Genomic DNA, 27,689 nt, shown 5'->3' on the forward strand with positions numbered 1-27,689 from the left:
CAGAACTTTCTCTCCTCTCACTGTGCTTTATGCTCATCATGGTTCCCTGATCATCTTTTTAGATGGAACCTTCCTCCACTAAACCTTCATCCCAGCCTGCTGCTTATCACTTCCTAACACTTACTGTTCTCTATAACTATGTAAACCTCTTTTTCTTTTGCATACTTGCCCTTTGTCCATCTCTCTCTAATATAACTTAAATTTCATGGAGGAAAGGACCTTGTCTATGTTGTTGATCATTTGTCTGTGATTAGTATATAGTCTGGCCTATAAAAGTACCAATTAAAATGTATGGGTGTTGTGTTGCCTGGGTGGCTCAGTCGATGTGTGTCTGACTCTTGATTTCATCACAAGTCATGTTCTCCAGGGTTGTGGGATCGAGCCCCACATCCAGCTCTGCATTCAGCACAGAGTCTGCTTGTCCCTCTGCCTCTGCTCATTCTCTCTGTTTGTTCTCTCTCTCTCTCTTAAATAAATGGATAATATCTTTTTTAAAAAAATAAAGCTTTAAAGTGTATGAGGGTTTTTATGGCCATCAACAGATATTTGTAAGACTTTCTGCAATATAAGGAAGAAAATATAGTTCTTGCCCTTTGAGGAAGTTATAATCTAGATAGAAAAAGGAGATATGTAGGTGTTAGTTACATAGCCAATATCAGCACAACAAAAATAGTAGTAGCTAATATTTATCTAACTTGTTATACACCAGATGCTATTCTAAGAACATGTTTTCACTCATTCCACTCTCATCTGTGATATAAATGCAGCTATCATTGCACTGTACAGACGAGGGAAGTGAAGCATGATGCAGTGAGGTAAGTGATCCAAAGCCACATAGTTAGCATGTAAGACAGCTAAACAACTAGAAAAAGCATGACAAGCACCAAGGAAGGATTACACTGAAACATATTAGAGGAGCTGCGAGTCAAGGAGCATCTCTAGCCCGGGATTATCAATGAAATGCAAGTAGAGAATATGACATTTGAGATGGGATTTGAAAGATACACAAAGGTAATAAAGTAGAAAGAAGTTATTATCATTGAAAGGAAAAGCATCCATGAAAGAGTGGAAGTAGGACATTGGACAACCTATTTTATGTACAATGAATAGATCCACTTGGCTTCATGATGGATCCATCCATCCACTCATTAGTTAGTTGCTAAGTTAGAGCCCTCATTGTAGAGAGCCCTAAATGCCAGACTAAGAAGTTTGGGTCAAATCAATATGAAGCAAAAATTTTCAACTATTGGATAGTGTTGGGGTGTAAATAGTTTTTTTAGTGTGGTGGTTGTTACAAGTTTATCATCTTATTCCTTCCTCTAATTCCTTCTCAGAACATCCTCTCTGATTATACCTAATTAGATAGACTCTTCTCCCCAACTATCCCTATTAGCATTTGCCTTCAAATACACACATCTTTAATTATTTGTATAACTCATGCTAATACTAAGTTCCCTAGAACAACACTGTCCCATAGAGATGAATATGAGCCACAAATGAGAGCTATATATGAAATTTTAAATTTTCTAATAGCCACATTAAGGAATGAAAAAGGGAAAGGTGAAAATTGTTTTAATAATATATCTTATTTAACAAATATATCCAAAATAGAATATTTCATCATGAAGTCAATATAGAAATTGATTATATATTTTACATTCATTTTTTTTTTTTGTACTGAGTCTGTAAGATTCAGTTGCATATTTTACACTTGCAGAATATGTCACTCAGGCTTACCACATTGCAAGGACTTACTGGCCACATGGGGCTGGTGGCTAATGTCTTGGACAGTATCTAGAATTAGCTTGGGAGGAAATATGGTTTAACACTTTTAGTCTTGAAGCTTGATTCTTTGGGAGCTCTTGCTGCAGGATTTGGTAACCAGTAGTGATATGACCTGGGCCTTTCTTAACACTTGGGCAGGGTTTTTTGTTGTTGTTGTTGTTGTTGTTGTTGTTGTTGTTGTTGTTGTTTTTATTTTCTGGGTACATATGAAGCTACAAGGCGGTTCAGATTTTTAGCAGTAAGATCTAGTATATCCAAAGTTAAAAAAGAGATGCCCTGAAATGGCTCTCACATCTTTCCATGTTGATATGGGTCTCACAGGTTCAGCCCCTCTTGGAGCTGTGTCCCTCCTTACCACATATGAGGTGCTGCACTCACTGCAATGGAAAATCTGTGGGCAGTCCATATGAGGATGCTTATTTTAAAAGTCTTACTCTAAATACAAGTTGACTTAGATACAGAAGAAAAACGCATACAGATGGGGCTTTGGCTAACAAATTCAATGTATTTTCGCAGTGGTCCATGGAGCAGCAGGATCAATATCACCTGAGAAGTTCTTAGAAATGCAGTCTCTCAGGCCTCACCCCAGACCTATACCATCAGATGCTCTTGGAGAGAGGCTCAGCAGCCTGAGTATTAAAAATCCCTCCAGGGGACCCAGTGCACGCTAATGCTTAAGAACCATTGTAGTAAGGAAATAATAAGTTAAAGGCAAAGTATGGGGAAGCAGTGAATGTTTGATGTTTGAAAAGAAGAAAAAACCATTATTTTCACTCTTCCAATAAATTCACCACAGGATCTATTGACTTGGCCAGCCTTCATAGCACAAGTAAAATTCATTTTCCCAAGCAACCATATGAATGAATTTCACCAATGTAATGTTGAGCAAAAGAAACCAGAGAAGAGCTTGCATTGTATACCATTCCATTTATATAAAGTCTAAAAAGAGAGACAACTGATAAATGAACTGATAAATGCTGTCAGAAGTCAGAGTGGTGGTTTTTGGAGAGGAGGTCAGTGGCTGAAAGGGAGGATGAGCAGAGCTGCTAGGATACTGAATATGTTGGGTTTCTTGAGGTGGTGATGGTTATACAAGGGTGTTTAATTTGTAATAATCCATCAAGCTGTATATTTCATGAAACTTCCACTTATCTTTATATATGTTTATCTTCAATGAAAAGTTGAGGATTCCAGTGGGGTTTTTTTACTCAAAAATCACGAATACACTTTTTTGGGAAGCGTTCAGTAAAGGAAATGACATACAATATAATGCGGCAACATCCCCCCTCTGTTGTACCTCCTAGACAACAGAGATTTTCCCTTAAAATGACCTATTTAGTACTTATCTGAGCTAGAAGATAAACATACACTGCCCTGATGCTCTCTTCCATCCTCAGTTTCATTAAAGTCTTTCCCCCACTGTTGGTTTCTGCTCAGTGCCATCCTTTTCTTATTCTCAGCTGGTATCAGACCCATTTGATTATTTATTTTAGAGATTATTTATTTGAGAAAGAGAGAGAGAGGGAGAGAGAGTGAGTGGGGGGAGGGACAGAGGGAAAAAAAGTCAAGCAGTCTCCCTGCTGAGCATGGAGCCCCACAAAGGGCTCAGTCTCATGACCCTGAAATCATGACCTGAACCAAAAACAAGAGTCAGACACTTAACCTGACTGAGCCCCCAGGTGCCCCCCAGGCCTATTTGATTTTTAAGTCGTAACAGAAAACTGGCCTCAAGTAGAATCCTTCAAGATGATCTGCAATTTTCTTTTTTTTTTAATAAATTTATTTTTTATTGGTGTTCAATTTATCAACATACAGAATAACACCCAGTGCTCATCCCGCTAAGTGCCCCCCTCAGTGCCCGTAACCCATTCACCCCCCCCCCACCCTCCTCGCCTTCCACCACCTCTAGTTCTTTCCCAGAGTTAGGAGTCTTTATGTTCTGTCTCCCTTTCTGATATTTCCCACACATTTCTTCTCTCTTCCCTTATATTCCCTTTCACTATTATTTATATTTCCCAAATGAATGAGAACTTATAATGTTTGTCCTTCTCCGACTAACTTACTTCACTCAGCATAATACCCTCCAGTTCCATCCATGTTGAAGCAAATGGTGGGTATTCATTGTTTCTAATGGTTGAGTAATATTCCATTGTATACATAGACCACATCTTCTTTATCCATCATCTTTCGATGGACACCGAGGCTCCTTCCACAGTTTGGCTATTGTGGCCATTGCTGCTATAAACATCGGGGTGCAGGTGTCCGGCGTTTCATTGCATCTGTATCTTTGGGGTAAATCCCCAACAGTGCAATTGCTGGGTCATAGGGCAGGTCTATTTTTAACTCTTTGAGGAACCTCCACACAGTTTTCCAGAGTGGCTGCACCAGTTCACATTCCCACCAACAGTGCAAGAGGGTTCCCTTTTCTCCACATCCTCTCCAACATTTGTGGTTTCCTGCTTTGTTAATTTTCCCCATTCTCACTGGTGTAAGGTGGTATCTCATTGTGGTTTTCATTTGTATTTCCCTGATGGCAAGTGATGCAGAGCATTTTCTCATGTGCTTGTTGGCCATGTCTATGTCTTCCTCTGTGGGATTTCTGTTCAGGTCTTTTGCCCATTTCATGATTGGATTGTTTGTTTCTTTGGTGTTGAGTTTAATAAATTCTTTATAGATCTTGGAAACTAGCCCTTTATCTGATAGGTCATTTGCAAATATCTTCTCCCATTCTGTAGTTTCTCTTTTAGTTTTGTTGACTGTATCCTTTGCTGTGCAAAAGCTTCTTATCTTGATGAAGTCCCAATAGTTCATTTTTGCTTTTGTTTCTTTTGTCTTCGTGGATGTATCTTGAAGAAGTTACTGTGGCTGAGTTCAAAAAGGGTGTTGCCTGTGTTCTTCTCTAGGATTCTGATGGAATCTTGTCTCACATTCAGATCTCTCATCCATTTTGAGTTTATCTTTGTGTGTGGTGCAAGAGAGTGGTCTAGTTTCATTCTTCTGCATGTAGATGTCTAATTTTCCCAACACCATTTATTGAAGAGACTGTCTTTCTTCCAATGGATAGTCTTTCCTCCTTTACCGAATATTAGTTGACCATAAAGTTGAGGGTCCACTTCTGGGTTCTCTATCCTGTTCCATTGATCTATGTGTCTGTTTTTGTGCCAGTACCACACTGTCTTGATGACCACAGCTTTGTAGTACAACCTGAAATCTGGCATTGTGATGCCCCCAGCTATGGTTTTCTTTTTTAAAATTCCCCTGGCTATTTGGGGTCTTTTCTGATTCCACACAAATCTTAAAATAATTTGTTCTAACTCTCTGAAGAAAGTCCCTGGTATTTTGATAGGGATTGCATTAAACGTGTAAGTTGCCCTGGGTAACATTGACATTTTTACAATATTAATTCTGCCAATCCATGAGCATGGAATATTTTTCCATCTCTTTGTGTCTTCCTCAATTTCTTTCAGAAGTGTTCTGTAGTTTTTAGGGTATAGATCCTTCACCTCTTTGGTTAGGTTTATTCCTAGGTATCTTATGCTTTTGGGTGCAATTGTAAATGGGATTGACTCCTTACTTTCTCTTTCTTCAGTCTCATTGTTAGTGTATAGAAATGCCATTGATTTCTGGGCATTGATTTTGTATCCTGCCATGCTACCAATTTGCTCTACGACTTCTAGCAATCTTGGGGTGGAGGCTTTTGGGTTTTCTATGTAGAGTATCATGTCATCAGTGAAGAGGGAGAGTTTGACTTCTTCTTTGCCAATTTGAATGCCTTTAATGTCTTTTTGTTGTCTGATTGCTGAGGCTAGGACTTCCAGTACTATGTTGAATAGCAGTGGTGAGAGAGGACATCCCTGTCTTGTTCCTGATCTTAGGGGAAAGGCTCCCAGTGCTTCCCCATTGAGAATGATATTTGCTGTGGGCTTTTCATAAATGGCTTTTAAGATGTCGAGGAAAGTTCCCTCTATCCCTACACTCTGAAGAGTTTTGATCAGGAATGGATGCTGTATTTTGTCAAATGCTTTCTCTACATCTGATGAGAGGATCACATGGTTCTTGGTTTTTCTCTTGCTGATATGATGAATCACATTGATCGTTTTACGAGAGTTGAACCAGCCTTGTGTCCCGGAGATAAATCCAACTTGGTCATGGTGAATAATTTCCTTAATGTACTGTTGGATCCTATTGGCTAGTATCTTGTTGAGAATTTTTGCATCCATGTTCATCCGGGATATTGGTCTGTAATTCTCATTTTTGGTGGAGTCTTTGTCTGGTTTTGGAATTAAGGTGATGCTGGCCTCATAGAATGAATTTGGAAGTACTCCATCTCTTTCTATCTTTCCAAACAGCTTTAGTAGAATAGGTATGGTTTCTTCTTTAAACGTTTGATAGAATTCCCCTGGGAAGCCATCTGGCCCTGGACTTTTGTGTCTTGGGAGGTTTTTGATGACTGCTTCAATTTCATCCCTGGTTATTGGCCTGTTCAGGTTTTCTATTTCTTCCTATTCCAGTTTTGATAGCTTGTGGCTTTCCAGGAATGCGTCCATTTCTTCTAGATTGCCTAATTTATTGGTGTACAGCTGTTCATAATATGTTTTTAAAATCGTTTGTATTTCCTTGGTGTTGGTAGTGATCTCTCCTTTCTCATTCATGATTTTATTAATTTGAGTCTTCTCTCTCTTCTTTTTAATAAGGCTGGCTAATGGTTTATCTATCTTATTAATTCTTTCAAAGAACCAACTCCTGGTTCTGTTGATCTCTTCCACAGTTCTTCTGGTCTCGATTTCGTTGAGTTCTGCTCGAATCTTTATTAACTCTCTTCTTCTGCTGGGTGTAGGATCTATTTGCTGTTTTTTCTCTAGCTCCTTTATGTGTAAGGTGAGCTTTTGTATTTGAGTTCTTTCCAGTTTTTGAATGGATGCTTGTATTGCGATGTATTTCCCCCTTAGGACTGCTTTTGCTGCATCCCAAAGATTTTGAACGGTTGTATCTTCATTCTCATTAGTTTCCATGAATCTTTTTAATTCTTCCTTAATTTCCTGGTTGACCCTTTCATCTTTTAGCAGGATGGTCCTTAACCTCCACGTTTCTGAGGTCCTTCCAAACTTTTTGTTGTGATTTAGTTCTAATTTCAAGGCATTATGGTCTAAGAATATGCAGGGGACGATCCCAATCTTTTGGTATCGGTTCAGACCTGATTTGTGACCCAGTATGTGGTCTATTCTGGAGAAAGTTTCATGTGCACTTGAGAAGAATGTGTATTCAGTTGAGTTTGGATGTAACGTTCTGTAGATATCTGTGAAATCCATCTGGCCCAGTGTATCATTTAAAGCTCTTGTTTCTTTGGAGATGTTGTGCTTAGAAGACCTATCAAGGATAGAAAGAGCTAGATTGAAGTCACCAAGTATAAGTGTATTATTATCTAAGTATTTCCTCACTTTGGTTATTAATTGATTGATATATTTGGCAGCTCCCACATTTGGGGCATATATATTGAGGATTGTTAAGTCCTCTTGTTGGATAAATCCTTTAAGTATGATATAGTGTCCCTCTTCATCTCTCACTACAGTCTTCGGGGTAAATTTTAGTTTATCTGATATAAGGATGGCTACCCCTGCTTTCTTTTGAGGACCATTAGAATGGTAAATGGTTCTCCAACCTTTTATTTTCAGGCTGTAGGTGTCCTTCTGTCTAAAATGAGTCTTTTGTAGACAGCAAATAGATGGGTCCATCTTTTTTATCCAGTCTGAAACCCTGCGCCTTTTGATGGGGTCATTAAGCCCGTTCACGTTCAGAGTTACTATAGAAAGATATGAGTTTAAGGTCATCATGATATATATTCAGTTCTTGTTTTTGTGGATTGTTCCACTGAACTTCTTCTTAAAGGGGAATTTTAAGAGTCCCCCTTAAAATTTCTTGCAGAGCTGGTTTGGAGGTCACATATTCTTTCAGTTCCTGCCTGTCTTGGAAGCTCTCTATCGCTCCTTCCATTTTGAATGAGAGCCTTGCTGGATAAAGTATTCTTGGTTGCATGTTCTTCTCATTTAGGACCCTGAATATACCCTGCCATCCCTTTCTGGCCTGCCAGGTCATTGTGGAGAGGTCTGCTGTTACCCTAATGCTCCTCCCCCTAAAGGTCAGGGATTTCTTGTCTCTTGCTGCTTTAAGGATCTTCTCTTTATCTTTGGAATTTGCAAGCTTAACTATTTGATGTCGAGGTGTTGAACGGTTTTTATTGATTTTAGGGGGGTCTCTCTATTTCCTGGATCTGAATGCCTGTTTCCCTTCCCAGATTAGGAAAGTTTTCAGCTATGATTTGTTCAAATACATATTCTGGCCCTCTGGCCCTTTCGGCGCCCTCGGGAACCCCAATTAAACGTAGGTTTTTCTTCCTCAGGCTGTCGTTTATTTCCCTTCATCTATCCTCATGGTCTTTTAATTGTTTGTCTCTTTTTTCCTCAGTTTCCCTCTTTGCCATCAACTTGTCTTCTATGTCACTCACTCGTTCTTCCACCTCGTTAACCCTCGTCGTTAGGACTTCTAGTTTGGATTGCATCTCATTCAATTGATTTTTAATTTCTGCCTGATTGGATCTAAATTCTGCAGTCATGAAGTCTCTTGAGTCCTTTATGCTCTTTTCTAGAGCCACCAGTAGCTGTATAATAGTGCTTCTGAATTGGCTTTCTGACATTGAATTGTAATCCAGATTTTGTAACTCTGTGGGAGAGAGGACTGTTTCTGATTCTTTCTTTTGAGGTGAGGTTTTCCTTCTAGTCATTTTGCTCAGTGCAGAGTGGCCAAAAACAAGTTGTATTGGGAAAAGGAGAAAAACAGAGGAGAGAAAGAAGGAAAGAAAAGAGAAAAAGAAAAAAGAAAAAAGGAAGAAAAAAGAGATTAAAAAGAGAAAGAAAAAGAAAGAAAGGGAAAAAAAGGGTGTGGGAAGCAATCAGAAATCAAAAAGAAAAAAAAAAAAAACACGGGGGAGTATCTTCCGATTCTGTATACTTTAAGTCCCTTGACTTCCCCTGGAACTGGTCCGTGTCGCTGGTCTTCTGGGGGAGGGGCCTGCTGTGCTGATTCTCAGGTGTTAGCACTTGGGGGAGCTGCTCTACCCCCTGCCTGGTGCAGGGCTCAGTGGGGGTTGTTCACCCCTTGAGGCCCCAGGAGGAACAACCCCAGTGGCGGGGGCAGCTCTGGGACCCTGGAGTCAGCTCCCGCAGTAGCTCTGGGGCTCTCCGTCTGCAGGGCCTGGGGGCTCCGGGGTAGGGCCGCTGATCTGCTCAGCTCGGGGCAGGAGCATCCTCGCTGTCCTGGGCCCTCCCGGCCTCTGCCTGTCCCGGGGGAGGCCGGATCCTGAGCTGTGTCCCGGGCCCTGTGCTCCGGGGCCTGCGCTGTTGGATCCGCGCTCCTGCCCCGCAGCCCCCTCCACGGAGCCGCCGCCCGAGCCCCTCCGAGCTGCTCCGGGTCCGCCGTGCGCGCTACAGCCCTTAGGGAGCTCGGCGCACTCCCCCCGGGGCGCAGGTGCCTGTTAGTGTCCAGGGAGCCTGAGGGCATCCCCGCCCTCCTGGGTCCTGCTCCCACTCCCTGCGGGCCCGTTTCCGCCCGGGAAGGTTGGTGCAGCTCCTGCTCCTCCGGGACGGGGCTCTCCTGTCCTGGGGACACTCGCCCCGGCCTCAGCCCGGCTCCTCGCGGGGCCCCTCCCCCCTCGGAGGCCTTTTGTTTCTTTATTTCTTTTTCCCCCCCCTGTCTTCCTACCTTGATAGAAGCGCGAACTCCTCTCACTGTAGCATTCCAGCTGGTCTCTCTTTAAATCTCAGGCCGAATTCGTAGATTTTCAGGATGATTTGAAGGTTATCTAGGTAATTTAGTGGGGACAGGTGACTTGGGGACCCTACTCCTCAGCCATCTTGCCCCTCTTTGATCTGCATTTTTCTAAGTCCCAAAAGAAAGAAGTTTCAAGTCACAAAAGAATGGCATGCTTCTGTGGGAACAGTGAGTGACAAAGTGGTTATTTTGGAATAGGTGTCCCCCTACATCTCACAGCATAGACAGCCATGAAGCCATCAGCTTCAGCTACTTACTTGCTCCCGCTGATCAGATGTGTTTTCCTCACCAGTGAGTCAGGGAACAGTAGAATAGGATGGGCAGGGCGGTGGGGCAGGGGATATGATGCTGGCCTGGATAAGATGCAGGGATCTAGACAGAGGTACTACTAACCTAAAGTTTCCACTGATTCTATTTAGTGGTGCTTTATCAGGTAAAGCCATGAAATAAGATGTGACCACAAATGTGTGTTTGAGGGTTATTGAATCCTTACATTGTAGATTTCAGTCTATAATAATAAAGCTACTCTTCATTTTTTCCACCAATATGAGAACATCATAGACTGTTGGTTATTAAACTGTTCTCACTATCTGTTTTTGGAAACTTATCAGTAGAGCTGTGTACAATAAGCAGAACTGATAATCTGCCAGTATACTCTGGTACTGCTGCAAGTACTTTTAAAATGCCAAAATATTTACATGGTGTTTGGCAAACAGTGACTTAAGCTCCCCTCTTTGCAAGTAACTCTCACTACCATCCTGTCATCCCGGACATAGCCGGCTCCAGGACCCTGCCCCGGTGGACATGCCCATTCTGATTAGCTGACACCAATGCCAGTTATTGTTCTGGATATTACCCTAGCTTTTCTTTTTAAATTTTTTTTTTAATCTATGATAGTCACACAGAGAGAGAGAGAGAGGCAGAGACACAGGCAGAGGGAAAAGCAGGCTCCATGCACTGGGAGCCGGATGTGGGATTCGATCCCGGGTCTCCAGGATCGCGCCCTGGGCCAAAGGCAGGCGCCAAACCGCTGCACCACCCAGGGATCCCTACCCTAGCTTTTCTTATCACTTTATTCATGCTATCCAAACAGTGACTACTTGATACAGTTTAAGGATCAATGAAAATTAACTCCATAGACTTGAGGTGGGGAAAGAGGACCTTACATTTAGGGAAGATTCTATTTCCACAGCCATGTTGAGACTTTGTTCTGAGGTACAGCAGGAATATCAACATGAATAGCTCACATTCAATAATTAGGGGCACCTGTCTGTCTCTGTCGGTAGAGCATGTGACTCTTGATCTCAGAGTTGTAGTTTCGAGCCCCACAATGGGTGTAGAAATTACTTAAAAGTAAAATCTTAAAAAAAAAAAAAAGTTAAATAAGTCATTCAAACATACATGCACAGAAATGCACATGTCAGTGTTATGGAGAGAATGCTCATGTCCTCCCCCAAAACAGGTGTCATATGTTGAATCCCAGCCCCCAGGGTGATGGTCTTTGGAGGGTCTTCGAGAGGTACGTACGTTTAGAGTAGGTCCCCAAGGTGGAGTCCTCATGATGAGATTAGTGGCCTTATTAAGAAAAAGAAAGAAAGATCGCAGTCTCTGGCTTTCCATGTGCACACGCAGTGATCCATGTGAAGACTCAGTAAGAAGGGAGCTTGCTGCAAATCAGGAAGAGCACTCCCATCTGAGACTCGATGGGATCTTGATCTTGAACTTCCAGCCTCCAGAGCTATGAAAAAACAAATTTCTGTTGTTTAGACTACTCAGTCTACATTATTTTGTTGTGGCAGCCCAACAGACTAATATAGTCAGTGGTTATGTTAGAAAAACCTATTAAAATGATTTCTAGAACTCACAGGTAAATTTAGTGTAAAATCTAGGTAAAATTTAGTGGATTAAAGTAAATTATTTTATTATTATTTCTTCCTGGAAATAAAAAAGAACACTTTTGAGTTGATCCTTAGTATGCTTCCCAAGGTCCTCATAAAATCATATTTTGCAGCATTTTGTTTTAACACATTTTTCTCAGTTTATGAGGCAAAACATTGCCTTCATCATACAAATGCCTCTCTACACCCCATTTCCTATAATACCAGATGTCACCTGATTTTTCCCCCACCAGGGTCATATCAGAAAATGAAATTTACTGAACTTGTTTTATTCTGCATGACCAGGCTGTTCCCCTCTTTAACTTTCTCCAAGTTTCTTGGTTCAGTATTTTTCAATCTGTGTATAAGGTTCACGAGGGTGCCGTACTTTTGAAATGCCTAAAAAGGTGAGTGTTTTAAAAAATAGATCTAAAAGAATGTCATGCTTCTAAAAGTAGTATTTGTAAAAGGCACGTTAGACATGTTTGAAATGTCCGTACACATTAAAATTAGACAATGAACTTGCAAGAACAACAAAGGAAGTGGAGCCAAACTCTCACAAGATCTGCAAAAACAACACACATTGGGATGACTGCAGTTGGTAGGAGTCATCAAGTAAGGAAGGAAACCACATCATCAGCTCCAAGAACTGGCTCATCTAGAGGCAACAGCAGCTCAAGTGGTTCCTCCAAGACTCAGCAACTCCTCAAACAGCTGTCTATTCAAGGAGCATCACAAACTTACTACCTTCTTTACCTTTTTCTGCTCTTCTAAAGCCACCGGGTGACTGGTTATGCTTCTTTTTTCCTCCCCATGGGGGTTGTGTTTCTTTTCTTTTCAGTGACTCTCTGCCTTTAAATCACTCTAGGTTTTGAAACTTTGTCTATTTGCCATCAAACTTTGTCTATTTTACCATGAAGACTAACGGAATCCTGAGGATCTAATGGATTTGTTTCAGCATAATCTAATATTAATTCTCTCCTGGTAGGTGGAGCTGGCCACATTAAGGTCTGTTGGCCAACCCACAGATGACTGCCCAGAGCCAATCCCTCACCAGTCATCTGTGGCCCAGCTTCTAGGATTAGATGGTGCCAAACATGGCAATCTCTTTCCCCAACATTCTCTAATTAAAGGTAGCATGGCGTAAGAGTGCTATAAATCAGAATAAGGTAAACATTCACATTTTAGCTACTGGGTAGTAGAAGACAGGTTAGTGACTATCTTGGCTATCTTGGTTTGGGATCTCCAAAAGCAAAATTCTCAGACAAGGATATGGGGGCAAATGGTCTATCTGAGAGGTGATCCCAGGAAGCACAGCGAGGAAAGGTGGGGGGGAGGACAGCCAAAAGAGGATACATCAATGAGGGGAACTGTGGCTGTATTTCTCTAAGAAGTATAGAGCATATTCAAAATTGTCTCCCAAAGAGGCAAGGAAACAGGTTGTATCTCCTGAGTCCTTTAGCTGGGCATTAGCTGCTGGGTACTTCTGGCGAATCCATGGAAAAATGCCCTTAGTCAGAGTCTCAGAGAGAAGCCCATCTCCTGGAACCAACTGCTGTGATCTCAGGAGTAGCCCAGTGGGATATTGGTGGGGCATAGTCTACTACAAGGCTTAGCTATGGCAAGATCTAAACTCTCTAGACCTCAGAGGTGGGAGTGGGCTGGGAAGAGGTAAGGGAAAGAAGAGTGGAGTGAACCCAGCATCAGGACACCAATATCACAACAACATAGAATTATTTAGAATTGCAGGAAATTGGATTAATTTGAATGTCCAGTAATAGACACAATGATAAAACAGCTTGTGGTAGATCCAGAAAGGGAACCACTCTGCAGCCATTTATATTACAGAACTGTATTCAATAGCACAGCAGAATGTTGAAGAAAAAGAAAAATCGAAAAAAAAAAGCACATCTATTTTCATTTGGATGGGTTTGTGGATTTTTCTAGATGTGAGGAGCAAATAGGTTCTAAGGAGAAATCATTCAGGTCTTTGAAGCTCACATAAAATGAGTAACTTCCATAAAAGGTCCAAATGCTTATCTTAGTCTCTAAACATGTCCCTTTATATTGCTGGGGGAAAAAAGACTCGAGAAATGGGATGCCTGGTGGCTCAGCAGTTGGGCGGCTGCCTTTGCCTCAGGTCATGATCCCAGGGTCTGGGATTGAGTCCCGAATCGGGCTTCTGCAAAGAGCCTGCTTCTCCCTCTGCCTATGTCTCTGCCTCTCTCTCTCTCTCTCTTTCTCATTCTCTCTCTCTCTGAATAAATAAATAAACCTTAAGAAAAAGAAAAGACTCTAGAAAAGACTGCTCCAACGGGTGAGTTTTGACTCAGTCCATTAGGAATATAGGAAAACTCTGGCTCTCAGCAGTCTTGGGTCCTGGCATCTCAGCCACACTCCCCAAGTATCTGACTAAAAAGAACCTGAGCTCAGAAGTTGAAGCACATATGAATGTGCTTCAACATAGACAGACTATGTCTACTGCTAACCTCTCCACAAAATAAAATAACTGAGAAGTAGTGGCCAGGCTGTGACTCTGCTCCAAAAAGCCTTCATCATTTCTCCTACAGGGAATGTTCTCTCAAAGACTTTTCCTTATCAGATTGAATTAAAAAGTGTAAATAAAACACTCCCTGATTTATAGATGAATATTTTAATGGAATTCCAAGTCAGTTTATATCTAGAACCATAGCTACTTTTCATGCCTATGGTCTAGTCAGATTAAAAAAAAAAAAAAAAAAAAAAAGGATGGCAAGAAATCCTGCTGTGCAAGGTTTAGCAAGAGAGAGGGAGGCAAGATCAGAAAGGAATAGGAAGGATGGAGGTCAAGGGTAGCAGGTCACAGACAACTGGAAACAAGAGCAGATTTGCCTTTGTTTACATTGCCAAGGGGGAAAAATTAACTTGATGGAAAAGGTAATTAAGCATTTCTTTTTCCATCACGGTCCAGTCTGGCTTCATATCCAGCTGTTCTATTAGACATTGTGATGATTCTTCGTCGAGTCACAGAGTTAACGATGGCCAGTGTGGCACCAATGTCACACGGTACTACTTCCCTCACCATTAACCTTTATTTTATTAATAGACAGTAAAAATTTTGGAGAATAGTCTAACTCAGGTAGTCATATAACGAGGGAAGCCTGAACGTTTATAGAGAGATGTTGCCGGAACAAAGAAATAATGTGAGTAAATCAGCAGATTGGCCTCGAAAGGCATTTAGAGAGATTATCTGGCTCAATACCCTCAGTTCTTAGGTGTAGAAACCAAGATCATGTAAGGTGAATGGGTTTTCCTGGAGTTACAGAGCTTGTCATTGTAGATCCATCTGTATCCACCTGTCAAGACTGATCCTCCTTTTTGCTTGTATTTTCAATAACCACCTGCAGAGAAATTACACCTACACCTCAATGTAGGAATAAGCTGATTTACACAAAGTTACTGTTTGGAATGTGGTGTGTGTTTTCTAACAGAAACAGTTGGTGGGACATGATGGTAGTTTTGCCAGTCGCGTCTCAGAGACTGTTAGTATCCCTATTCCATAACTCTGGGAATGCTTGGCCCCCTTTTAATGGGGGTTAATGATTGCATAATGAAGACAAATGACCAACTGAGTCTGGGAGTCTGGCCTCCCAATGCTAAGGGAAATGTCCTGTCCTACAGACCTGGTTACTTTTCAGGTAAATATAGATCAGCTTTGTATGTCCAGCTGCACTGAAACCTAGCATAGGTTAGATCATTGCCATCTGAATACTCTGGGAATGTATTGCAGGACACATTTCACTTATATAGAGGAATAGTCACTGCAAAGCTTCAATGAGGTCATAATCAGCTGTGGAGACACTAATTTATTTGGATAAACACACTGTTCAGGTGAAGGAAAAACTACTTTATTTTAATTGCTTCACATAATAAACCAGCCATTCAAATAAGGAGGCTGGGATAAATATTTTGCTTGGTGTAATTGAATCAGTTTACAAGAATCAGAGGAAATCCAGGCAATTGTGATTTCTGTGCAACTGTTGTATGAAGGTAGGAGACTTGTGGATGAATGTTTACATGCTACAGAGCAAATATTTCAGGCTTGGGGGTTTGCAAATAGCATTTATCTTGTTTAGACCCCTTGGAACTTTTACAACAAAATGACCTTCTACTGCAACTCTAAATAGTGGTCAGGGCTTACCTTTATTACTAGATGGATTTTGTACATCTCCTAACTTGAAAATGGTTTTCAAAGACAGTCATCCATTCAGTTTCATATTTTATGGTCATTTCAAATTTTGGTGCAAAATGTTGTTTACCAGCTAGATTGTCCTCCTCAGTTATTAAACATATCTGTGTATGTTTGGGCTATTTCCTCAAGTCAAATCTACCTTAAGAATTCAAGAAGTGCCATCCTTGATGAATTTATGGAGTGGGCACCAAGTTCTGTAGCTGATTCTCAATTGTACTCCTAAAAACCCTTTGTAAAATGGCAGTGTCACTGGCAGTAGGGTATAAATTTCTGTAGCTATTTTTAATCTTGTTGGGGTCATGGGTCCCTATGAGAATATGACAAGGGCTATCGCCTTCGAGAAAAGTGAATACAACAATATGTGTACATGTTTTACAGACTGATTCATACCTTTAGAGTATATTCAGAGGTTAAGAACTAAGTTCTTAATTGAGATTAAGAATTTTTGTTTTAAGGTGCATTTTTGACAGAAATAGCATCTATTTTGATTTATAGCTTAGATGTTTATTAAAAATGCAAGTTTCATCATTCATCATCACATCTTCAATATATACATGTACTATTCTGTACAGGCATGTGTAATTGACTACATTAAAAAATGAGCTGCTTTTTAGAATTTCTGTTTTATATTTTTAAAATTTCAATCTATTTTAACTATTCTTTTAAACCTTTTCAATTTTCAAAATGAGATGATTTTTTTAATTTCTGGAAGTATTTATTATTGTTAATCTTAAAAGATCCATCTTTAAAACTTTGGTTCAAATATTCAACTTAATATTTGCATTTGAAATTTTTTTCTAATAGAACATTGACCTTAGGGCAGCCTTGGTGGCTCAGCAGTTTAGCTCTGCCTTCAGCCCAGGATGGGAATCCTGGAGGCCAAGGATCGAGTCCCATGTCAGGCTCCCTGCATGGAGCTTGCTTCTCCCTCTACCTTTGTCTCTGCCTCTCTCTCTGTGTCTCTCATGAATAAATAAAAAACTTAAAAGAAAAAGAACATTGACCTTAAAGATTTTGAAAGTCACAATCTACATATACATTTAATTCCAGTTCTCTGCTATTAAAATAACATTGACTAAATCTCAGAATTAGGTGATAACTCCTTTCCCTTTTTTGAACATTACCAAATGATAATTTTTAGAATTAAATAAAATATGAATCGAAGGTGCTGCAAGGATTTAGTGTATACAAATACATTTTTCATGATAGTTTATAGAACTTACATAGAAATAACAAGCTCTTTTAGTGACCATATACACTCAATATGTTTTCTTTCTTATGATGAATAATGATTTTATATTCATATACAGTGCAACTTTCATCACCTCCTAGTCAGAAAAGCTCTGCTGTCATTTCAAACCCACAACTAAGTATAACATAATAGGATCTATGATTTAAAACATTGAGGACCATATCCAGTCTTCTCAAAGTTCATGTGACTAGGAATTCAAAGAGCCCTTTGAAAAGAGAAACTTCAGTGGAAACAATCTCAGAGCCACATAGTCATGTGTAGATGCCATCATGAGCTTATAGCTTTTATCTTGCTTTATTGCTGTATGTGGAGGCAGAACCATTTCAGATACAAAACAAAAGTAACTTGTGGGTTTGGTGATGAGTCAGATTGATAGGAAATCCTTGCCATCACATAAAGACATATATTTGTGTACACACAGAATATACTCAAATATTTCTAGGTTACAGAGTCTTTTATATATTTTATTTCTAAAACTAGGACACTTTCTTAAATTAATAGTATGGTACAGTTCATTTGGTAGCATTTTTTTCTTAATCCTACACAAAATAATAATGAAAATAACAATTGATGGTGTCTTAGATTCAATGAAGTGTATTATATATAGACTAGAGTACATGAGAGCAGAAGGCACCTTAGCAATATTAAAACGACTCTCCAAGGAAATTGAAACTGAAGGGTCAATTAATTTGCTAAAGAGACAGATTTTGGTGACAGTCCAGAGATTAATTTTTCAAATACTTTCACCCATCTTATGTGAATCATTAGACCATAAACTCATAAAATCAATGTAAATCACTTTTTAAAAGACATTTCTTATGTAATATTTGATGCATGAAGCATAATGTTTATGTAAGTTATAAAGCATAATGAATTATTGTTGAGTATAAATGAACACATTTTAACTACACACAAAATCTTGGATAATCTTAAAATATTAATGTTGAGAGAAATGAGTATAGCCAAGCCTAGTTATCAAATGATGCCATTTTTCATAAATAAGTAAAATATTTGAAATTAAAATTTAGCCTGATTCATATAGTACCTTTTTAAAACCATTGCTCACCTCAGTGTTAATGTAGGAAAAAAGTATTCAAGAATTTTTTTCTTTAAATCCACATGTTAGAGCCAAAAATTAAAAAGGCATGTTTTAATGGGAACTGGTTTAAAACAATTTGACTAGAGTGAGAGAACAGTTTGGAAAATTATTGTCTATGCTCAGTTTTGCCTCCAAATTTGGACTTTGAAACTTATTGTCAGTCTCAGAAAGAAATAAGCTGTGCAGATAATTAAACATTTGCCTTGGGGGAATTATTTGCAGTTAATTAAAATCATACACTTTGGGTGTATACTTGCTTCACTGGTTATTAAATTTGAATTATATGTTAACTATCCAGGTTTCTCACTTGTCCATCAAATGTTGCTTGTGGCAGGTTCAAGAAACAGACTTTCTCACAATATTCCAAACTGCATTGTTTAAAACTATCTCCTAGTGTGGAGGGGGAGAGAGGTAAAAGGAGTAAGGAAAGAAAGAATGCTTTGAGACTCTGATTCAGCTCTGTTGGGTGCTACAATTCAATGGAGCAATGTGAACTCAGTAAGGAACCCATTTTTAGGTAACAGAAGTGTCAGCCTGCCATGCCCAGTTTGCTCCATGGCCATATGCATAGAAGATAAGCTCATGACTTTTAGATATCTTTGGATTACCACTCTTTTAGCTGCATAAAAAACATCCCCTAGATTGTAACCTGTATGAAGGCAGAGTCAATTAGTATTGACTCCCTAGCCTCAAGAAGTATCTAACATAGAGTTGTCCCTTAATAAATACTTTTGGAGGGAATAAAAGGCCCAATTTAAGTCTTCCTGCTGACCCACCCACATGCCCTTTATGATGGCTTTCTAAAGAGTCTACAGAAAGGCCTCAAACATCTAACAAGGAATCCTGCATAGTCTTGCAACAGTCCACAGTCATTGAAATCTATTTGGCCATGTTATTTCCTGCAAGTATATCATATAACAAAAAAAAAAAAAAAGAACTTATGCTAATTTCACATTTAAATGTGCTATATGAGGGAGAGGATGAAATTGCACAAAACAGAAGGTTTGCATTCCCCTTTGCTATTGTTCTACTGGTAGTGTGCCTCAGGAAGATGAACTTAATTACAACTGGATATCAAAGCTCTACATCTGGCTTATTCAAGGACTCAAGGCTCCTGTATATGAACAATTGCAGTAATGGAAGCATTAAGAACATTAAAATTGATATTCCTTTAATCTCCCCTATTTTACCTTCCTTTCATATCCTTTTGCACAATTCTCCAAAGACTTTCATTAATGCATAAAACCTGCTTACATTTTCTTCTTTGTTGCAAAAAAGATGACCCAATCAAATTTGTGTCATCCTACCTTTGTAAACTTTGTACAAGACCTCTTATGCAGTAACTTCAGGACCAGCTTATTTACTATGAAAATATCTAAGTATTTTAATGGTATTTTAAAAAATAAATAAATTCCATCTCCCAAAGATAGATATATCATGACAGTGTTGGAAGCTGCTCTATTTCCCAGTTAAAAATTCTGACTAGATGTTTTGCTTATTTGTTGTGGCAGATTCTACAAAGGACAAGAATATCACAAAAGACAATGAAGTAACAGATCATTCTGGGTGTGACCAAGATCATCCTAATGGTAAGTTGCAAGGTCCTTTTTTAATTTTTTTCTGCTGAGAAATATTACATTTAAAAAACAGATTTTAGTTTTTCTGGGAAAAATGGAATATGGTAATATTTTATTTTTATGAATACCAAGTGATTTGTAGCTGCCAAGTTTAGAAGGGAAATTTGCTCTCCGCTATCCTCATCATTCACTATTTTTGTACCAGGCTGACTTTATTATTGTTACCTGCCTAAACTCTATAGGCATCAGATTTGCAACTACAGAAATGAAGAAATGATAACAATGAGAAAAATGTGACACATATAGACAATACATCTAGGTGATTAAATCTACATATCCATGGAATACCAAGAAGAGAGGCTAGAACAAACAAAAATGAAAACAATCTTTAGAAAAATAACAGAAAAAAAGTTTTCCTAATGTAAACCAGTTCCACCACCCAAAACACAAGAGTATACATACTTATTTATAGACAAAGATACTGAAAACTCAAATAGGAACAGAAATCTACAAAGTCTCATGGAATTTCTGAACATCAGTGATAAAGAAAGGCTTTGAAAGCACATAAGAAAATCAAAATCAGGTTACAAACAAAATCACCAAAATCAGATTAGCCTTGCCTTTCTTCTTCCACAATTCTAAACACTAGATGAAATGGACGAACATTTCCATTGCTCTAAAGTACACAGTTTCTATATTTAGTGAAGTTGTTACTACTCATGCATGAAGTCAAGACTAACATTTTCTCAGGAATTCATAGATTAAGAAATATGCCACCCAAGTATCCTTCCTGTGAGTAAACTAACAGAAATCCTGTGCAAAACCAATAAATATAGAAAGGAAGGAAAAAGTTAAGACTGAGAAAGTCACACTTGGAAAGAAGTATGTGATAAGAGACTCATTAAATGTATGAAAATGTTGAAATAATTGCTTCCAAATTAGGATCAGAATACCTTAATTAAATGTAGACTTTTATCTTTGAAAATTACAGTATATGTTGCTTTAAAATGAGAAGGAAAAAGGAGAGACTTCTAGTTTCAGGAATGAAAGTCTAAATAACTTAGACCATTACTCTCCCTGAAGATAACTAGACAAACCACACCAAAAACAAAAAGGTATGGAGTCTGTTTAAAGGCACCAGAGAACTAACAGGGTAGTGAAAAATTGTCAGGCTAGGTTCTGGGAAAAAATAGATATCCAGAGATGTGAGTTCAGAAATTGAAGCTGTTTTTTTTTTTTTTTTCTTGGTCATTTGCTGATTCTGCAAAAGGTATCCAGAGTCCTATTGCTGAAAAGGGCAAGGGACCACGGTAAACCCCCTGGTTTCTTTGTCGAAACCCTAAAGATATGTATCCTAGCAGAAAGAATCAAGCAGCAGGAGACCAACTTTCTGAAAGACTGATGCCCATCTTTGAATCATCTCAATCCTCAAAATAAATGAAGACCAACCCAGATTACTATTCCCCATAGGCACCAGAGAAAAACCAGTGTAAAACCATTTACAAAAACGAGTTCTTAGCCAGAATTTCCAGCATGTCTAGCACATACACACACACACACACAAAAAAAAATATCGAGAAAAAATGAAACATGGTAACATAAAAAAAAAAAGTCAAGAGAAACATGCCCAGAGCACCCAGGTGGCTCAATTGATTAAGCATCTGCCCCAGGTTGGGTTCTGCCATTCCCCCTGCTTGTGCTCTCTCACTCTCACTCTCTCAAAATAAATAAATAAATAAATAAATAAATAAATAAATAAATAAATAAATAAATAAAATCTTTTTAAAAAAAGAAATAGGCCCATTTGGGCTGAAAGTATTATAGTTAAAACATAAAGTATAAAATACTTTTCCTGGCTGTTAATAGGAGGATAAAGATGACATTGAAAAAATTAGCTGAGAAGTGGAAATTCAAAACAAAGCATCATAAAAGAAAAAGAAAAAGTCTAGAAGTAAAAGATACAATAATTGAAATGAAGAATGCAATGAATAGATTCATGGTTTAAATGCAAACACAGATGAAAGAGAATTTGTTCACTAGAAGTTAGGTCAGAAGAATATATCCAAAATAAAAGTAGTAGAGAAAAAAAGGAAAGATAAACACTAAAGAAAGGGAACAAATATAGAGGATAAATGGTAAATCAATTGGAATTCTAGACAGAAAGGAGTGAGGTAATTGAGCAGAAGAAATATTTCAGAAAATTATGCTGAGAAATGACCTATATTGATGAAAGACATCAGATCACATCTTCCTAAAACCCTTTGAACTCTAAGCAAAATAAGTCCACAAGTATGCCCATCATTGTACAACTGCTGAAAATCAAAGATAAACAGGACATCTAAAAAGAAATCCTTAAACAATTAGACTGATACCTGACTTTAATAGATACAATAGAAATAAGAAGACAATATAGCAGAATAATAGCCAACCAAGAATTCTAAGCCAAAAAAAAAGGTGTGTTTCAAGAATAAATTTAATCGAGCAAATTTCAGGCCAAAAAAAGAAAAGAAAAGTTCACCAACAGAGATTTTGGTGTTCTTCAGGTAGGAGGGTATTGATACCAGATGGAAGGAAAAAGATGAAGGAAAAGAAGAAAAAGCAAGGTAAATGGTAATTATTTGATAAGTCTAAATGAGTACTGATGATACCAATTCTTGACAAGGAGCAGGAAAGTATGACATATAAGAGAAGAGAAATCAATTAATACAAATCAATTCAGAAATGGTACAGATTGTGTAATTAATGTGAAAGGCCATGTTAAAAGTTATTATAATCATATTCCATATCTTCTGAAAGCTTAAAGGAAGATTGTCCATGTTAATTAGAGACATTAAAGGTATAAAATGACACAAATTGAATTTCTAGAGATGAAATACTAAATGTCTGAGATGAAAATTACACCTGATGAGAATAATGGCAGATTAGTCACTGAAGAAGAAAAGAGTGGTGAATTTGAAGAAGTAGCAATAGAAACCATCCAAATTGAAACACAAAGAGAATAAATGATTGAAAACAAGAAAAATATAATCAGTGAGCTATGAAAGAACTATAAAGGTAATTGCAAGCCCAATATACATAAATCGAAATATCTGAAGGCAAAGCATGGAAAAGGAAGACAAAAAATATTTGAAGTAAAAATGATTGAAATTTTCCAAAACTTCAGTGAAAATTGTGAATCCACATATCCAAGAAGTTCTATGACCTCGGAGCACAAGAAACATAAAGGAAATTATAACTAAGTACATCATCATCATCTTGTTCAACATCAGTGATAAACAGAAAAATTTCAAAAACAGAGGAAAAAAACAGGTACAGGGAAATAGATATAAAGAGGAAGCAGAAGTCTCATTGGAAACTACAACTAAAATTACAGGCTAAAACATGAATGACTCTTACAAGTATAATGTTAAATCATAGAAGGTACAGAAGCATATATATTGTACAATATCTCATATCAAATTCAAAAAGCAGGAAAAGATAGTGATGCTATTTAGAAAGGCATACTTGTGTGGAAAAATAATAAAGGGAATCTAGGTAGTGATTACTCTGAGTTAAGGTGCTGATTAAATTTTGGTGATTAAGGAGGAGGTTCTGATTGGCCCATGAGCTGGTCTTCTGGACTGGATGGATACATAGTTTCTATAACTATAAGAAAGTATAGTTTCTCTATTTGCTTTTGGTTGTTTAACTGAACTCTCAATATTGTTCATGCACTTTCTTATATTTTGTTACATTTTTAAAGATTAGTTAAAAGGAGAAGGAAGAAAGGAGGGAGAGAAAAGGAAAGAAACATCAATGCCAGAATTTATAAATCAGGATTATGGTGGGGAGTAGGGAGGGTTGCACAAAAGCTGATTTCAATAAAGGTAGTCAAAAAGTAAAAATCGTGTTCTGCTACAGATTCTGACAATATAAGTTAGGATTAAGAATACCTTTGAAAAATTTAATGATAATCACAAATAGAATTAAATCACAATAGAATTAAGGGAAGATACTCTCTCAATTTCCTGGTATGTTTCATACCAAAAATGAGTATTTTCAATAATGGAAATAATTTTAAAAAGTAAGTAGCAGTGTAACAAAAGCACAATATATCAAATAAGACAACAGAAACACAGGTACAGGTACAGGGAAAAAAAAACAGGTACAGGGAAGTAGTTATGACAAGAAAGGTAATTAGGTTAATTTATTAAGTGTAAAAACCAGTTGGGTTGAATTAATTTTAAAAAATAGTAAAGGTTTAAAAAATATAAATTCAGGAAAGGTATATTTGGGAAATGAACATTAAAAGAAAGCATGAGAAACTACTTTAGAATCTATCCAGTTAGAATTCCAGCAAAAAGTCTTGAGCAAGAGGGGCATCTGGGTGGCTCAGTGGTTGAGCATCTGCCTTTGGCTCAGGTCGGGATCCCAGGTCCTAGGATCCAATTCCTCATTGGGCTCTCCACAGGGAGCCTGCTTCTCCCCCTGCCTGTGTCTCTGCCTCTCTCTGTGTGTCTTTCATGAATAAATAAATAAATTCTTAAAAAAACAAACAGAGTCTGGAGCAAGAAAGATTTGGTCATTTTATATCAGTAAAAATTTAATTCCCTGATTTAATATAATAATGATGGGTCTTTATATGGCAGATGATACAGTAAGAATAAAATCCAACTGCAAATGCAATGGGGGATCACAGATATATTTTCAGTCAATGACAGAATAAATAGACTACAAAAATATGGTATCTTTGAAAAATGTGATTAACACTGTAGTCCTACTGTAGGAATAGGCAAACAAGTCAATCCATGAAATGGAATAAAGACTTTAGAAATGGACTAAAGTAGATCTGGGTTTTTAGCACATCTTCAGGCTGACATTTCAGAGACAGATGACTCCATAAATGGCATTAAGACAACTGCTTGGCCATTTGGAAGAATAACCTGAATCCCAATCTCATTCCTTATACTAACCTAAATTACAGGAAGAGCAAAGATGAAATGTAAAAATGAAACTAAAAATACCAGACTAAAAAAACAAAAGTGTGACTTTTAAAAAATTTTGAAATAAGAACTGCTTTTTGAACTGTAAACAAAAATGCACAAACACATGATTGTATACATATGTTATAAAAAGGCATTCACATATATATATATATATATATATATATATATCTGCAATGTGTGTGCATGCATCAATATATGTCATAAGAAAGAAAAATGGCTAAATCTGAATATATGCGTTTTGACATGATAAAGATTATAATCAAATTCTAAAGAAAAACTACTAGGAAAAGTACTCTCAGCCTAAATGACAAAGAATCAATTTTCTTAAAGTAAAAAAAATCTTATAAATCAATAAAAAGAAAAAAAAAAACAAAAGGAAAATGGGCGAAGGACTCCATTATGATTTATAGAAGAAATACAATCACAAATATGAAGAGATGGCCTATCTCTTTATTTCTTAAAGAAATGCAAATAAAACATGATTTCAGTTTTAATCAAACAAGTTTATGTAGGAGAATTAGTGGGAGTAAGGTATCCAATCAGGCTCACACACTATTGGTGGGAGAATGAAAGACATAACCACATCAGCAATTTTGACAAAATCTAAGAAAAAGTAAAGTGTTCATACTATTAGCCTAGAATTATGCTTTAGGACTTTGTCTTAAAGTAACACCCACCAAGACTAGGGAGATGTGTATTTACAAAAATCTTCATCACAATACTATGTTTAATGGGAAGAGAGAAGGAAATGTCAAAAATTTTGTACATACTATGGAATATACTGCATTTTTTTTAAGATTCCTATTTTATTTATTCATGAGAGGCACAGAGAGAGAAAGAGAGAGAGAGGCAGAGACACCAGCAGAAGAAGAAGCAGGCTCCATGCAGGAAGCCTGATGCAGGACTCGATCCCGGGTCTCCAGGATCATGCCCTGGGCTGAAGGCAGGCGCCAAACCATTGAGCCACCTACGGATCCCCTATACCGCATCTTTTAACAATAAAATTACTTCAGAAATTTTATTTTATTATTTTTTTAAGACGTTATTTATTTACTCATGAGAGACACAGAGAGAGAGGCAGAAACATAGGCATAGACAGAGGGAGAAGTAGGCTTCATACAGAGCCCAATGCGGGACACCATCCCCAGACCCTGAGATCACGTCCTGAGCCAAAGGCAGATGCTCAATCACTCAGCCACTCAGGCATCCCTCTGAAGAAATTTTAATAACAGTGTAAGATTCTTGTAAAATTATGAGCTAAAAAAGCAAGAATCAGAGTGTAAATTCATTTTGATCCCAGGATATATGTGTATATTTCTGCATGTGTATATGTGTATTGAGTCACATACACAAAGACTCACTAACACATATATATAGAGATCCATATATATGTATACATATAAGATATATATCTACATACATGGGAATACACACATATATGCATGTACAAATGTATATCTGCATGCATCTGTATACACACATATGCATATGCAGATGTATATCTACATATATATGTGCACACAACAGAAAGATAGTTTACAATATTAACAGTGACAGTTATAAAATTATTATAGCTATAAATTATAGTTATAAAATTATTCATAGCTCTCAATAATTATATGTACTTTTCAGTGTTTCTAGAAGGAAACTACAATTCTTTTGCAACTGCAGGAAAAAATAATTTTAGAAATAATTTACATTAGGTAGTAAGTTTTTTGGGCCCCAGGAAAAAATGAAGGATGTCTAGAAGATAATCAAATTCACACTAATCTGGGTTTAATTTTTGCTCTTAAGCTGGGGTTATTTTTACACATGATAAACATAAAATTTTGAATATTAGCAGCAATCAAGTTTCAAGTTTAACAAAAGGATGCAATTTCCATTGTCTTTAAGACAAGCATTGAAGAAACAAAGTCTTTGTTCTCATGAAGATTTGAGCATATAGTAATCTGCAAACAATAAAACTATACTTTTGTTACTATTGTTCAGAACCAGTCCATTTACAGAGTGCAGTTAGGTTTATCCTCTCAAAATGTTTAGTTCCAGACTGATGGCCCTAGACCAATTTTTATGCAAATTATTTAAAGCATTAGCTTGAGCCAAACTTAATTACCAGGGCTCCAAGAAATAATCACGTGATCTATTTCTAAAGAAAAGTGAATGGATTTTTGGATTATCTGTTCTAATAGTCCCCTCCCATTAGCATGGATGATTGAGTTCACTATATAAAAATATATACATAAACTGTGGGACCCTTTATGTTCCTTTGTTTCCTCTGCCAGGAGGGATTAGGGCAGAGGACAGTGGGTGGAATTCAACTAGACTGAATGTGGAGAAGCAAACATAAAGCTTGCCTGCATGGGGTCAAGAAGCAAGATGAAACATGGAATGTCTGAGCGCACTGCAGAGAAAGACAGAAGGGCTGGAGACCCCTGGAATCATCATTAACACACAGCAGGCCTGGGTGCAGGGCAAGGAGCTCACATGTACCTCCTCTTTGTGTAATATGCCCAGTCCTGGCTTGCCTCAGGAATGAGAAAATATGATTATTCTTGGATTTCGAAGCTGTGCACTTCACTTCTCTCCCTGTTTTTTATTGACTTTATTTCAGAAAAATTAGAAAGAAGAAAATACATGTATTTCTATTTCAAGAAAAGATTGCTAAAATATGTAAAGCACACAGGTGAAACAGATCAAGAGTGGGGACAAGTGAAAAGGCAGAAGAGAGAAATACTCCAAAAGAACTTTGCAATGGCCTCTTATCCTCAAAGTGAAATGCCAGCCTTTACTAGTCAAAGAGAAAAATCCCTAGTATTCATCAAGAGCCTTAGGCTGCCACCACCAGCAGCAGTCCCCCCAACAGCAGGTGCCGCAGGGCCTGTAGAATCGCTGTCTTCCTATCCCTGATTGAATTCCTGTGAAGATTTATCAAGTGGGGCGCTGGGAGTGGGGACACACAGGAACAGAGTGGCTGCTTCTATTCTCTGAATGCTCTACTCTTTGCCTTCATCATACGTCAAAGCCAAATTGCAAATGATGAGTCAAAGTTCCCCGCAGTG

General features: G+C 37.9%; 1 protein-coding gene across 2 annotated transcripts in view; it reads left to right on the plus strand.

Moving 5' to 3' along the window:
- The window catches only part of MACROD2 (mono-ADP ribosylhydrolase 2), a 1,912,080-nt gene that overhangs the window by 1,810,723 nt on the left and 73,668 nt on the right, over positions 1–27,689 (plus strand). For both annotated transcript variants that reach the window (XM_041733514.1, XM_041733515.1), the window contains exon 14: positions 19,580–19,657. In XM_041733514.1, the coding sequence (XP_041589448.1) occupies positions 19,580–19,657 (78 nt within the window). The remainder of the gene's footprint in view (positions 1–19,579; positions 19,658–27,689) is intronic.

This window comes from Vulpes lagopus, chromosome 18 (assembly GCF_018345385.1).
Source record: "Vulpes lagopus strain Blue_001 chromosome 18, ASM1834538v1, whole genome shotgun sequence".
In the NCBI taxonomy this organism is placed as follows: domain Eukaryota; kingdom Metazoa; phylum Chordata; class Mammalia; order Carnivora; family Canidae; genus Vulpes; species Vulpes lagopus.